Below are 15913 nucleotides of genomic sequence, written 5' to 3'. Positions count from 1 at the left end.
AAGATGAAAAGAATCAACAGCAGTAATACACTTCAAGGACAATGCCTGCGGAAAGTAATTCTTGGTTAATTAATACCCATCACAATCATAAATATCTTTCATCTGAATATATGCTATCTTTATTATTCTTCAGAAATCAGCGGTGAAGAATAAAGTATGTAAGACAATAAGAGCCAGAATCACCATGATGTGAAGATAATGATAATTAATTACACATTAACATGCTTCCATTTGAAACTTCTCGGTCTTCATCGGGGATTGACGCCCGACCAAAGGTAATTGAAGCCCGACGGAGCGAAGCGACTGACGGGTTTCTGGACAGCAAACTCTAAAACAAATTCTTTTCATCACAAAAGCGATCTTTGGAATTGACTGATGTAGTCCGGAATAATTCATGCACCAACTTACGTCACGTATTCGACGTCATCACTTCGGATACCTTATGGTCTCGGTATTTCGTTGGCCTTCATATTTCCTACTTGTGAAATGACCCTCAAAGCTAACTGAGACTAGTTGAGGCATTGTATCAATGCGCCTCGCCAGCAGGTTGTTGATGGATTTTTTAGCGAGTGGTTATCAACAATTAATGACCGGTAATTTTTAATGAGTTGGGGCATTTTGACCAATCACAGGATCTGTTTCATTAAAAAGCAAACTTGATTGAATTACAATGATAATTAATGTGATAGTGTAATAAATTATCAGATGGCAACCATGAACCCTGCGTGTACAAAGCATGTCATGATCCCTTCAAACATAACCCTTTGCCTCCCGTGACGTTGGAATTACCGCCGTCTATTTCAAACTTTGAATAACGCAGCATTTAAGTAACCACTGGGAGTTTTCAGAAATTAGAAACGAAGCCGGTACAAACAGAAACAGATCTGCCTCATAGGTAGCATGGTATGTGGCAGGTACTCAAGCAGGCGATTTTGGGCACTAAATGTCTATGGGCATTAGTTTAATGTTGTTACCCTGTAAAGCTGAAATATTCCTTACATTGTGCTGATATGGGAAGTTCGAATGGTGAACCCTGACTAACAGACTTGAACTTTCATTGGTCAGAAAAGAATGTGGGAAAAAAGGGAGGGAGAGGAGGGGTGTGTGTGTGTGTGGGGGGGGGGGGGGGACCTACTCTAGAAATCGATTGCTTAAGTTTTTGATGGAAGTCCAGGCACTGGTGAAACACTTCTACTTCAGTCATTTTCAAGCAAAAAATGTTATCAAAAAATAATTTCTGCAACTAACATCTTACAGCAAAGAACTGACAAAATGAAATTTAACATCAAAATGTGTTGCTGTTAAGTTCAAGGGAGAGTACAGTGATGTTACTGAGTGAATAGTAACAAAGAGTTTGTTCCCTTTCACCATGAACCTCTTCTAATACTGGTTTCTACCGGGTCGTACATTGTCAGGAATCAATCTCAGGCGGAATGTCATAAGCAATGCTAACTGGGCATGCTATCCTACAATTGAGGTACGTTTTCAATCAGCATGCACAATTTCTACCAGCAACATAACATAATATGAGAGAATGAATACAATAAGTTCATTTAAAAAATACACATTCTTAGCTTTTAATAACATGGCAGTTTGCACAGTATACCGTACTTTCCGGGTCATAAGGCGCGACTTTTTTCCTCAAGTTCGACCCCTGCGTCTTGTATAACGAAGCGCCTAATCCGTGTATGAAATACGAAAAAAATCAAAGAGACCGCTTGAGTACCAGTCAAACAACTTGTGATAAGGCATGTTTCAGCCTGTACTAGGTACTGCCCTGCCTTTGATCTGGCCGCACACACAGATTTCCACTCTGTTAAACTCGGTCACTGACCGGTCACTGACCCCGGTGCAGGAAGTGTTTCCTTTCTCAGATATGACAGGGGAACCACCTCTCATGGCAAAAACTGGGTCATTGGCCCCTGGGAAGAAGGTCGTGTCTATAAACAAGGCCACCCAGCTATCACAATGCCTTTGATCTGGCCGCACACACAGAGCACACATATTTTCACTCAGTTAAAGTCGGTCACTGACCCTGGTGCAGGAAGTGTTTCCTCTCTCAGATATGACAGGGGAACCACCTCTCATGGCAAAAACTGGGTCATTTTGGTGCGCCCTATCGGCCCCCTGCGTCCAATGGGTGACTGGATTACAATTTTTTTTAAAAAGAAGGGGGTGCGTCTTGTATAACGAAGCGCCTTGTCACCCGGAAAGTACGGTATTTACATAAATTGGCATAGAAAATAGTGAGTTGATAAAAAGCATTAATGAAATACGAAACCAAAACCAAACAGTATATCTACATGTTTCTTGACTTATTGCTGTTTGCTGTGTATCCTTCATGTACATCATCTGTGCATCATCAAAATCAAAATTTCTTCGATAATAAGAACATTGTTGAGACTATTCAAAGAGAAGAGTGTAAATCAAGATGACTAATAGTCTTTTTGTGAAGAGAATGTTTCTAGGGTGGCTCTTGTGAATCTTTCTATAATTCTAGCAAACATGTAACATTTCTACCATTCAAATGTTAATCAAATGTTTGTGCTTAAACTTTCTTTCTTTCTTTATTTGGTGTTTAACGTCGTTTTCAACCACGAAGGTTATATCGCGACGGGGAAAGGGGGGAGAGGGGGTAGAGCCACTTGTCAATTGTTTCTTGTTCACAAAAGCACTAATCAAAAATATGCTCCAGGGGCTTGCAACGTAGTACAATATATTACCTTACTGGGAGAATGCAAGTTTCCAGTACAAAGGACTTAACATTTCTTACATACTGCTTGACCAAAATCTTTACAAAAATTGACTATATTCTTATATACAAGAAACACTTAACAAGGGTAAAAGGAGAAACAGAATCCGTTAGTCGCCTCTTACGACATGCTGGGGAGCATATCGGGTAAATTCTTCCCCCTAACCCGCGGGGGGTATTGTGCTTAAACGATACTAAATTAAAAATCACAATGAATGACTTATCTGTAAGCAGAACAACAACTCTGCTCCAGCTCATAGGAAAAGCGAATTTCATGATGATGCCCATTGCAAGCAAAAAGGCTATAATAGCTACACGTGTTCAATAGTCACTAAAACTAAAACTTCTCAACAATTAACATTCAGCAAATGAATTGCACAGAATGCACTAAAAATGAGATCTATGTTGTACATGTACAATCCAATTCTTGTGACCGAGAGAAGGCTGCAAAATTACAAGTTACATATAAATAAGTCAACAAGAAAAGTACATCATATCACGCTGAAACACACACAGCGCAAAGAAAAAGTTCATAACAAAACATTATACTCCTGCCACAAAGTTCTGTCACAGATTGCTCTACAACATTTTGTACATGAGCCTCCTGGCACATGAAATCATTTGAGTATTTCCAAAATATAATGGCACTGGTAGTTTGCTACTGACACATGTATTTGTCCTCTTTTTTTCACACCAATGTTGTCTAGGCCAATGAACGAGCTATTCAAAGAAGATAGCAGCTAAGTGAGATCCGCTCTGCACTCATAAAGAGCTTGTTTACACACGTAAATCACTTGCAACATGGTCAGAAGGAAGGTCCTATGGTATATGATGATTACATGAAGTCTCAAGCAAAAACTCTGCAGAGTTTCAGAAATGTCTCTGCGTCTTCCGCGACCCAGGAAGCATGGTGAAGATAAAATAAAATTATCAAGCAAACAGTTGTTGCCTTACAACAACAAAATATCTGCAAATGAAAGTGTGAACAACAGGCGCAGTGGCGTGGTGGCAAGATGTCGGCCTCCTAATCGGGAGGTCGTGAGTTCGAATCCCGGTCGCTGCCGCCTGGTGGGTTAAGAGTGGAGATTTTTCCGATCTCCCAGGTCAACTTATGTGCAGACCTGCTAGTGACTTAACCCCCTTCGTGTGTACACGCAAGCACAAGACCAAATGCGCACGGAAAAGATCCTGTAATCCATGTCGGAGTTCGGTGGGTTATGGAAACACGAAAATACCCAGCATGCCTACTCAACGAAAGCGGAGTGAAGCTGATTATATATGCTCTCAGAGTACAGAGTGGGGAACCCAAATGGGCAAACGAGCTCACACGTAACCAAAAAATTCTGGAACGCTGAAGAAGAAGAAGAAGAAAGTGTGATCAATGAGGAACACTGCAGTAATGAAACAACAATAACAACAACCTTGCAAGGACAACAGACAGGGAACTTCAAGCAGCAAGCTAACAAAATATAAACAAGTTTTATGCCTGAAAGATATTGGAAAAAAAACCCACCAATCAACAAAAAACAGAAAATCAAGATTTTCTACATGAAAATGAACTGCCCTCAAGTTACAAAAATGCTGCGTATTAAATACACCAACATCTGACTAGATTCTCAAGGGAGCTAATACGCTTGCAAAAATATAACACACACGCACACACCAGCACGTACACACACACAAGCATGCATACACACACACACACAAACAAACAATATTCTTTGAGTATAACTCGTTCAGTGAACATACACTGTAACTGAATGAAATATACATGTAATAATAAATAAAACTCTACTATGTACCAGTAATACACGTACGACCCTCGTACACGGGAATACATCATGTTACAAAAAATATGAAATCCAATAACAGTGCACATCTTGACATATATCTCCCAAGAAAGAAAATCAGCTTGTTCGCATGCCCTTAATTTAACTAATACATATAAAAAAAAAATATCATGTAACTTATAAACTCCAATTATTTGTGCACTTTTTAACACAGAGGAAAATTTACCATAAATGAAAAAATTGCATGATTTGGCAACAACAGTCTGGGATATTCACACATCTGAGTCTCATTTGCATACAAAACTGAAATGTAAACCTTTAGGGCAAACTTGTGTCACCATTTTACGAATGTCCCTTTACTCGTAAAAACGCTGGTTATCACAGACAAAATGACTTTGAGTGAATGAATGTTTACAAAAATTCAGACAAGCATCTACCGTCGGCCATGTTTCCTGATAATAGACGATTTTCAGAAATAACTCTTGTCGGGTTTGTATGAGTTGTGAAAGAGTGAATACCCTTGCTTTTCCTCTGACAAATAGCTTCAAACGTGCACCTGTCAAAGAGTTTCAGACACACACACCCCTCGCTAGTGATTGGCCCCTCCAATGTTTGTCCAAGTAAAAAGCAAGGGCATTCACTCTTTCACAACCCGACAGTTATTTTCGGAATTGGTCTATTCCAGAATGTAATGCAAGCATGCATATTATGCATGTTTGTCAAGGAGTCTCAACCAGTGCAACAATTCTTTCTTTCTGTCAAGCTCTTGTACTGGAGTACATAAACAAATTGTAACACACAAACTTTTTTTGGTTCCACATGCAAAAAGCTGGTCCAACCATGTCTCGCGATTACTGTGATTGTGAGTGTGGTACCAAATGTCAATCGTTAGTGTGGTACATGTAGCATCAAATACTACAATTTGATACTTAGTGGAAAGCATGTATACTCTTACAGTCAATACAACATGAACCTACAAGGCAAAATATCATTCAAACTTATCCATGTACAAAAGAAGAAAACAAAACATTCTGCTCATGAAATTGACATCTCTGTGACACAATACTGTTTTCAAGAGAAAACAAACAAACAAACAAACAAACAAAATCAATGCATCAAGAACCTTCAATACAAGATAACAAGTAACAAAAATATAATTCCCTGGACTATTTAACTCTTTGAACTCGGGGAACAAACATTCTTAGAGATACAAACAAAAAAGTATCCCAAAAGGTATGCCCAAAATGAGTCTGCATAAATAATCTTTTATATTACTATTTGTGCACAGTAAATAAAACAATCTGCATAGTCTTAAGCATTTAGCAATAACTGTCTAATTAAACTCGACCGACGCTCAAAATCTGTATTTCAGCACATATGGACAGAAATGATTTATATAAATATCATATGGCAATAATTACTGTACTGAATTCTTACGTGTGAAAACACTGAGTGTCAGTTCCATAATATACATTGTACACATTGAAATTCCTTAGCACTTTAATTCTGTTCAAAGAAAACATTGAACAACCTTTGATTGATATGAGCTGGTTTTGCAACAAAACCAAAAACAGAAAAAAGTAATCCTTTTAGCCAACACAGTTAAAGATAACAAAATTGTTTGTATAAATCTACACCAAATATCCCCATGGTCGGACACATAAATATTCACATGAAGATGTAACCTTATGTCAAGTCCAAGCTCACTGACAGCATCAAACACACATACGGACACAAATGCACATCTGCATACCCGTGTGCGCACACACACACACACACACACACATGTGTGTACACACAAACGACATCCCATGACCACAGACAGACACACTAGGCCCTAACTCAAAAGGTTCACAGATCACTCCACCAACCATAGTTAGAGATCCCAGCACTGTACAACGTGTCTGCTGACAACCGTACACACAGATAGTCACATGTAGATCTTATAAGCTTATCCAAGTCCAAACACACATGCATGCCTGTTCAGACAAACACACACATACATTTATAGGCCCTCAACCTAAAGTTTCACAGATCAGCCTCGCAACTATGGTCAGGAGATGTCAGCAGTGAGGAGAGGGTCTGCCGATACCGGTTCGTTGTCGTAGTTCGCCTGTACGGCGTCACCGCATACATTGATCAGACACTGGGCCTAGAAAACAAAAACAAAATTTCATCACGCATGAGATTATGAAGTTGTAAAAACAGATATGTTAAAAAAAAAAAAATCCTGAATTGTTTCCAAACCCCAAACACCAGCATTTAAACAAGAAGGGCAAAGCCCATACGACTCACATGCTTGACCTTGACCTTTACATGACCTTGACGAATGTCAAATAACTAAACCTAGCAATGACATCATACACTAAGAACTGCTTTACACATTTTTCCTACCAAAATACATGTGACCTTGACCCAAGGTCAAGGTCATCCAAGGTCATGCAACACAAAGCTGTTAATTCAAGACATAGGAAGTACAATGGTGCTTATTGGCTCTTTCTACCATGAGATATGGTCACTTTTAGTGGTTCACTACCTTATTTTGGTCACATTTCATAAGGGTCAAAGTGACCTTGACCTTGATCATATGTGACCAAATGTGTCTCATGATGAAAGCATAACATGTGCCCCACATAATTTTTAAGTTTGAAACAGTTATCTTCCATAGTTCAGGGTCAAGGTCACTTCAAAATATGTATACAATCCAACTTTGAAGAGCTCCTGTGACCTTGACCTTGAAGCAAGGTAAACCAAACTGGTATCAAAAGATGGGGCTTACTTTGCCCTATATATCATATATAGGTGAGGTATTCAATCTCAAAAACTTCAGAGAAAATGGGAAAAATGTAAAAAATAGCTGTTTTTTAGGCAACATTTATGGCCCCTGTGACCTTGACCTTGAAGCAAGGTCAAGATGCTATGTATGTTTTTTGGGGCCTTGTCATCATACACCATCTTGCCAAATTTGGTACTGATAGACTGAATAGTGTCCAAGAAATATCCAACGTTAAAGTTTTCCGGACGGACGGACGGACGTCCGGACGGACGTACGTCCGGACGGACGACTCGGGTGAGTACATAGACTCACTTTTGCTTCGCATGTGAGTCAAAAACACTGAATTATCCAAATGATGCTGGCATCTGCTTACATAGACCCACATTAAGTCACCACCGAGTGGTAGACACAGACGACATTTGGTAGCACTGACTGCCAGCTTCACGGTAATGCGTACCCATAGCGCGGCTCTGCATGGGTGGGAATGTTCTGAGCAAAACACTATGTGTTACTCCATACCCCCCGCCCTCCATGGAACTTCTTGACCCCAACAAATTGGGGGGGGGGGGAGTTTGCCCAGTCGGTAGAGGCGCTGGCTTTAAAACCGGTTGTTACTATCAGCGTGGGTTCAACCCCCAAGTTCGGTGCGGGATGTGTGTCCCAGAGTCAACTTTGTGCAGACTCTCATCGGTGTTCGAACACCCCCGTGTGCACGCATGCGCACGATAAAGATCCCAGGGTCACAGCGAAAGCCTCAGGCCTTGGAAACACGAATACATGCTTGCAAAAATATGAAGCCTCCAGCCAACAGCCAAAAAAGTAACCATTTCAGCACTGACCCAAGTCGACCCAACCCGGTCCCTAGCCCTATTCATGTCTCCTCTAGCAGCCGGCAGCCTGCTGTCTACATCATCCCCCCCCCCCCCCCCCGCATTTTTATTTTTTATTTTCATACAAAGCCGGGTTTTCCCGTGTAACATGCCCCTAATGGCTTTGCCGTGAGGGCGTAAAACTTTCATTTTCTCTTTCTCAAATGATGCCCCTTCTGTGCGATCATGGGAGTACAACTCTATGAGTTAATGATCCAAAATCATGCAATCTGGGTATCTCAAGCAATTGATCTTTGTAGCTTTCAAAATGCGTGCAATCCTGCAGCGGTAAAATCTCATGCCTGAATAATCCACATCAAAAAAGAAGGGCAAAGCCCATACGACTCACATGCTTGACCTTGACCTTTACATAACTAAACCTAGCAATGACATCATACACTAAGAACTGCTTTACACATTTTTCCTACCAAAATACATGTGACCTTGACCTTGACCCAAGGTCAAGGTCATCCAAGGTCATGCAACACAAAGCTGTTAATTCAAGACATAGGAAGTACAATGGTGCTTATTGGCTCTTTCTACCATGAGATATGGTCACTTTTAGTGGTTCACTACCTTATTTTGGTCACATTTCATAAGGGTCAAAGTGACCTTGACCTTGATCATATGTGACCAAATGTGTCTCATGATGAAAGCATAACATGTGCCCCACATAATTTTTAAGTTTGAAACAGTTATCTTCCATAGTTCAGGGTCAAGGTCACTTCAAAATATGTATACAATCCAACTTTAAAGGACCCTTGCGACCTTGACCTTGAAGCAAGGTCAACCAAACTGGTGTCCAAAGATAGGGCTTACATTGCCCTGTATAGCATACATAGCTAAGGTTGCCATTCTCGATAACTTCAGAAAAAAATGCGAAAATGTGAAAAACGGTCGTTTTTAAGACAACAATTACGGCCCCTGTGACCTTGAACTTGAAGTGAGGTCAAGTTGCCGCACATGTTTTTTGAGATCTTGTAACCATACACCATCAGGCCACATCAGGTGTTGATAGACTTAATAGTGTCCAAGAAATATCCAACGTTAAAGTTTTCCGGATGGACGGACGGACGGACGACTCGGGTGAGTACATAGACTCACTTTTGCTTCGCATGTGAGTCAAAAAGCAAGGCATCACAGCCCCCCCCCCCCCCTCCCACCCTACTCTCCACGAAGAAATGGCCACCTCCACCAACCTGGTTCTTGTGGAGGTTGCTGAACAGCACGCAGTGACTCATCTGATAGCCCACCAGAGCATTGCCTCCAAGAGCAGACACGTGACCTCTCACAATGGCCATCATCTCTCCGATGAAACACTGCATGAAGCCTGCTAGCCCACCGCACTGAAACACCATGAATATCATCATCATCATCATCATCATCATCATCATCACTCCCATCATTATCATCATCATAATCAGAAGAAGGTATTCTCAGAATGCCTAACAGTTTTAATTCCACCACAAAACGTTCCGACGGTTCAAAATTTTTTTCTTTAAATGCACAAAATAATAAACAAATATCAGAGAATAAAATCACAGCCCTCTTACGGAAACAGGAAAAAATTCATACACATAAAAACACAGGAGTGAACAAATCAAACTTATTATAAAAATAAAAAATAAATGTCAGCACAACGTTATACCTCCTTGACAGATGTGCTTTCTCTGATGAGGAAGAAGTTGTAGTTGCCCAGATACTTCACGATTTTCCCGCCAATCACAGCCGGCAGGGGAGTCAACTCTACCCCTTGTAATCTTTGTGGCATTTTCTGGTTGACGGGAAAAGATCAGAAAAGATGGTGGACTAAAATTCCATCTCAAGGGAATATTTCGTTTGAAAGAATAAACAGAATGACAACCTGATCCATGTGTGCATTTCCAAGCCTAAAGCACACACACCCACACACATGCATGCACACACACACACACACACACACATAACATTAGAAATGTTGAATGTCTCTGTTATCTTTAAATGGATATAATTATTAAGAGTAGTTCCTCCGTTAAAGTGAATCAAAATGTTCAACAACAAAAAAAGAAGAAAAGATTAGGAAGGCATGAACAAAAAAATAACAAAAATGAGGTCTAACAAAATCTTTTTTTAATCCTTGTGGTTCCACCTTCCAATCAAAGAAAAATCAACTTACTGGTTGTCCTTTACGTCTTTCGTAAATCTTGCTCTGTCTTAGACCTGAAAACAATACAAATGTCCATGACAATGTAAGCATCTTGTAGACAAACAGACAGACAGACAGACACATAGGGCCAAAAACAAAAATAGGTGTGGTTAAGGTAACATAGCCAAAAAAAATAGGGTAGGAAGGTAGGCAATCACTTTATTTGTTTAAACTTTGTTTTCTAATGTGTACAAATTAAACCTACTCGACAGGGAAATAAGTGTGCGACTCGAGCGCTGTCGCTTTCATTGCGTTTTCTGCACTCGTTTTTTTTTTGTTTTGTTTTTTGTGTGACAAATGTAATAAAAAGTTATAGGGTCGGCCCCTAAAAATACGGTAGGTCGGGTTACCGTAACCACACCTATTTTTTTTTAGGCCTAAACGCAAATAAACTCACTATTTCCTGGGCACAAACAGTGAATATTATTCACACCTCGTGGTCACCACTTTTGTACATTCTACGTATCTCTTTCTTAAACTATTTCACCTGATTTTTCACGTTCTTTAGGTACTGTGTAATGAGGAACGCTAACTTACCAGGAACATTAAATGACGGAGGCTGAGTGCGGGTAACACTGGCAGAACTTGACGGCTCCTTGTCTGCCTCCACTTCCATGTTAAACATCATCTCCTCTTGACCGGTGCCTTAAAGTATCAACAATACCACCACAAAAAACTTACAATACAAAAAAACTCATGGGGTACACACAAAATGTGAAGAACAGGAAAATATGACTGCATTCTAAAATAATTTAAAGGAATTTTATCTGCAAAGGATTATATTAGTAGTGATTGGGAATGATTTACTGACACACATTTTTAAGTAAAGGCAAACATATTCTATCTGTGTGTGTGTGTGTGTGTGTGTGTGTGTGTGTGTGTGTGTGTGTGTGTGTGTGTGTGTGTGTGTGTGTGTGTGTGTGTGTGTGTGTCTGTGTGTGTGTGTGTGTGTCTGTGTATGTCTCTGTGTCTGTGTGTGTCTGTGCATGCATACAGGTGTGCGTGTGTGTAGAATTACAGGGACAAAGACGCAGCTGATAGGACACAAAGCCCAATGCTTACCTGGAGGTCTGGGGGAGGCTCGTTTGCTGGAGGGGGCGGTGGAGGGCAAGGTGAGGAGGGCGGTGTTCTGGGTCTGTGGCTCTCCTAGCGTCAGGCAGCACCCCGTCACCGCAATCTCAACACACAACGCAAACAATCAACATCATTTGGGTTGACTGTACAACATTTACAGTACTATAAGTTATTTCTAATAAATGTATGCTGACTGTTAGCAAATGGTAACAGACATGTTGAGAAAATGGGTATCAGCTAGCATGAGCGGGTGTGCACGTTAAAGATCCCACGATTGACAAAAGGGTCTTTCCTGGCAAAAATTGCTTAGGCACAGTTAATAATTGTCTACCTATACCCGTGTGACTTGGAATAATAGGCCGTGAAAGGTAAATATGCGCCGAAATGGCTGCAATTACTGGCCGTATAAAATTTCATCTCACACGGCATCACTGCAGAGCGCCTAGAACTGTACCCACGGAATATGCGCGATATAAGCCTCATTGATTGATTGATTGATTGATGAGCGTGCGGGCTCATACTGATATCATTTTGAGACGTGTTATCATTTGCTAACAGTCAGCATATCAAGAAATTTCTACAATTTGAACATTAAAAATGTTGTGCTTAATACACTGACAGAAATGTGTATGAAGTAATCTATACAGATCTGCGTACAAATCCTATCCCTAAATTCTTGAACCTCATCTTCACAAGTTCCTCACCTGAACCTCATCCTCATCAGGGATCTCCATGTGAAAGTTGAGATCTGTCAGACAACACGGCGCAAGTCTCCGCAGCTTGAAACAGATTCTCTGCACACGCCATCACAAAACACAATCCAATCAGAAAGATGACTACACTGGCCTGACGACCTGTCACCACACAGTACAACACAAACTTCCAGATACACAGGGTGGCTGCTTAACAAGAAGAACAAGGAAAAGGAGACCACAGTCTTGCAACACTTTCTACCCCACCTATTTTGACCAAGTTGTTTTTAGCCGAGAGTAGTTGTGCTGCAGCAGGTCACTCAGAATAGTAGTAACTGTGTTAGCAACTGTGTATCAACACGCTGGAATGCAGGCGTTAGATCGACGTTACAGGAAGCGACTGAAGCTAACAGTCTGAGCTGATATATCCGTACGTGGTCAGATAGAGCCATAATTATATGTGGGTACGGATATATCCGTACCTGGTCAGATAGAGCCATATATGTGGGTACGGATATATCCGTACGTGGTCAGATAGAGCCATATATGTGGGTACGGATATATCCGTACGTGGTCAGATAGAGCCATATATGTGGGTACAGATATATCTGTACATGGTCAGATAGAGCCATATATGTGGGTACGGATATATCCGTACGTGGTCAGATAGAGCCATATATGTGGGAACGGATATATCCGTACGTGGTCAGATAGAGCCATAATTATATGTGGGTACGGATATATCCGTACCTGGGAGACAATGAGTTAAGGATACTTTTTCTTCTTCTTCCTCTGCGTTCCCATTTTAAGGATACATTTCTTCACAATAGAGTCTCTGCCAACATATTTCATGAACGACAGTTTTACAATAATACAATTGCACCTGTCCGTTTTGACCAGCCAAGGGACCACCTAAAAGTGAATGTCACATGGACAGGTGGTCATTATAAAAAGGTGAATTACATGGCAAATAATTGGTCTGGGATCCTCTGGGGCGGTTTTAATGGGTAGCTGGTTGTTATCAAGGTGGTTGCCAGTGCAGGTTGAACTATAATTGACATTGTTTCAAAGATTATGTTTCTGTTTTAAGTGTAATTTTACTCAATTTTGTAACAGAATTGTGTGTTACAAGAATACCGCTCATGCACTTATTCTTCCTTTACTGTCTTTTTATTCACTTATTTGTACAGATCAACACATTATCCATGCACCATTAAGTTGGCTCTCAAATGCTCACGAAGAAATTTTAATCTGACTCTTGGGACTTTAAATCTGACAACATGTCTCAATGGCAAGATTACCCTAAGCAGCATGTCGAAGATGTCAGCGAACTCCAGTTTGGTGTTGATGTTCGGTAGGTAGCGAATCTGGGCCATCTGGGTAAACATCTGCAACAACGATAAATATAATAATATACCATGGAACCAACAACGATTCTTCTTCTTCTTTGTTCATGGGCTTAGACTCCCACGTTCACTCATGTTTTCAGCACGAGTGGATTTTTACGTGTATCACCGTTTTTACCCCGCCATTCGGGCAGCATACGCCGATTTCGGGGAAGGCATGCTGGGTATTTTCGTGTTTCTATAACCCACCGAACTCTGACATGGATTACAGGATCTTTTCCGTGCGCACTTGGTCTTGTGCTTGCGTGTACACACGAAGGGGGTTAAGTCACCAGCAGGTCTGCACATAAGTTGACCTGGGAGATCAAAAAAATCTCCACTCTTAACCCACCAGGCAGCAGCGACCGGGATTCGAACTCACGACCTCCCGATTAGGAGGCAGACAACAATGATTGATATAATAATTATACAATGGAACCCAACTTTCAAGACCGCCAAAAATGTTAGATAATCATGTTTTAAAAGAGAGGGAGTCTTAACATTGAGATGAATATACAAACCTTGTACAGTGGAACCCACTTTTTTTAAGGCCCCCCAATCTAAGACTCCCTCCTTTTTATTAAGACCTTGTTTTCTCAGATTTGTTGAGGTCTCAAAAGGGGGGTTCCACTATAATATGACCCAAAAAATCTAGGAAAACAAACGCTTAAATCAGGGAGCAAGGTGTGTGTGTGTGTGTGTGTGTGTGTGTGTGTGTGCCTGTGTGTGTGTGTGTGTGTGTGTGTGTGTGTGTGTGTGTGTGTGTGTGTGTGTGTGTGTGTGTGTGTGTGTGTGTGTGTGTGTGTGTGTGTGTGAGATTGTAAGTCTGAAGCCTGAGCGTTCTACTGTAGCAAGGGCATTGTAAACATTAGCATTGACTCCTGGCAGCATATTAAGTCACCACCACCCCCCCCCCCCTCCCCTCCATACAGGGCTACTTCTACAGTCTCCCTCGAGCTAAGTACCCAAGTATTCTGAGATGACCTGACCTGCCTTAAATGGCCTAACACAAACTACATATTACTGAAGACTCTCCTGGTGGATGCATGTACATGTACTCTGGAGAAAAAATAAAGAAAACAAAAAACAAAATAGCAATTAAAAACAGTCCTAAAAGGCAGGAATCGGTCTTAAAATGGAGGTAAATACATTGTACATAGAATATGAACAGAACATCAATACAAAAACAAATTCAAAAAAAGTTTTAAAAGGGTGGGGGGGGGGGGGGGGGGTGTGTCTTAAATCAGGGTGTTTTAAAAGGGACCCTGCGTTCCTTTTTGTCTACGGAAAGACCTACCTGTGCATGGCTGGCTATTCTTGACGGTGGAATGCCAGGTGGAAGCTGGGTGTTGCACACCTCAAAGCCGTCAGGTGGGGTGGAATCCCGTAGTACCAGAGCCAGAATTTCATCCTTGGGATCGTCAATCTGTACCCAAAAAATACACATAACACAATTTGTTATTCCTCCTTTTTGAGAATGATGCCTTCACCCGGGCATGTAACTTGAGTATCAAAATACAGCAGACATACAATAATACCTGCTATTCAGACTTGGTCGTGTGACAGACGTTTTCTTCCATACGAGATTACGTTGATTGTCTAACGAAGCCGTGAGGCTGAGTTAGACATCAGCTAATCGAGTGTGGAAGAAAACTCTGTCACACAACCAAGTCGGAATAGAATTTATGTCTCACAGCTTCAACAGAGGAGAGAACAAACACGTTTTGCGTACTCAAGCTTGACAAACCTAAACACAGGAGCAGCCATTGTGGAGAGATCTACTTTTTGACGGAAGTGACCGAACAGCTATGAATGACGTCTCGGTATATGTGAATGACGTCACAGTCATCGTCACAGTCTGTATCTTTTGAAGCATCGCATTCTTCATGACGTCTTTCTGTGTCTGCATCCGCGAAATGTTTGTTCTTTTCGGGATCTTTGTCATCTATGTTCAGAACTCTGTCCTTCTAGATTCAGACTAACAGGCCTCCTGAGCGAGCCACTTTCCAAAGGCAGCTATAAATTCGCGTATGAAAACAGTACTGTCGTCTGGGATGCCGTTTTCAGTATTCTCAGCGTTGAAGAATTTGTAAAGAGAAGAAACGATAACAGCAAGAGAAATAAAAGTCGTGTGTGCATTGTGGGGCTTTTGGAGGGACGATTTCGAGTTTGAATCCGTTCTTGCACATGCTCCAAAGCGTGTAACATACGATCTTGCACACGTTTGCTTTAGTAGTGGCAAAGAAGGAAAGCGCGTGACATCATTCATATGTAATCCAGCTCCTTTGTACAGCATTATGGAAGTGCAAATAATTTGGGAACAAAACTGTATTTAATTGCAATATAAATACATTTGAACAAAGATGACATTTGGACTTGTATTCAAGCAT

The 15913-nt window shown here is 41.0% G+C and overlaps 1 protein-coding gene across 1 annotated transcript in view; it reads right to left on the bottom strand.

The window, feature by feature from the left end:
* Positions 1 to 15913, bottom strand: part of LOC138971817 (C2 domain-containing protein 5-like) — a 68613-nt gene that overhangs the window by 1794 nt on the left and 50906 nt on the right. Inside the window, exons 23-31 of the mRNA XM_070344639.1 lie at positions 14821 to 14949; positions 13440 to 13526; positions 12151 to 12240; positions 11435 to 11549; positions 10910 to 11017; positions 10343 to 10386; positions 9836 to 9961; positions 9387 to 9533; positions 1 to 6694 (exon numbers count right to left, since the gene is read on the bottom strand). The exon at positions 1 to 6694 is cut by the window's left edge and continues 1794 nt beyond it. Of these exons, the coding sequence (XP_070200740.1) occupies positions 6596 to 6694; positions 9387 to 9533; positions 9836 to 9961; positions 10343 to 10386; positions 10910 to 11017; positions 11435 to 11549; positions 12151 to 12240; positions 13440 to 13526; positions 14821 to 14949 (945 nt within the window). The 3' untranslated portion in view covers positions 1 to 6595. The remainder of the gene's footprint in view (positions 6695 to 9386; positions 9534 to 9835; positions 9962 to 10342; positions 10387 to 10909; positions 11018 to 11434; positions 11550 to 12150; positions 12241 to 13439; positions 13527 to 14820; positions 14950 to 15913) is intronic.

This window comes from Littorina saxatilis, linkage group LG7, assembly GCF_037325665.1.
Source record: "Littorina saxatilis isolate snail1 linkage group LG7, US_GU_Lsax_2.0, whole genome shotgun sequence".
In the NCBI taxonomy this organism is placed as follows: Eukaryota; Metazoa; Mollusca; class Gastropoda; order Littorinimorpha; family Littorinidae; genus Littorina; species Littorina saxatilis.
Note: the sequence above shows the minus strand (reverse complement) of the source record. Positions and strands in the feature narration are given on the sequence as shown.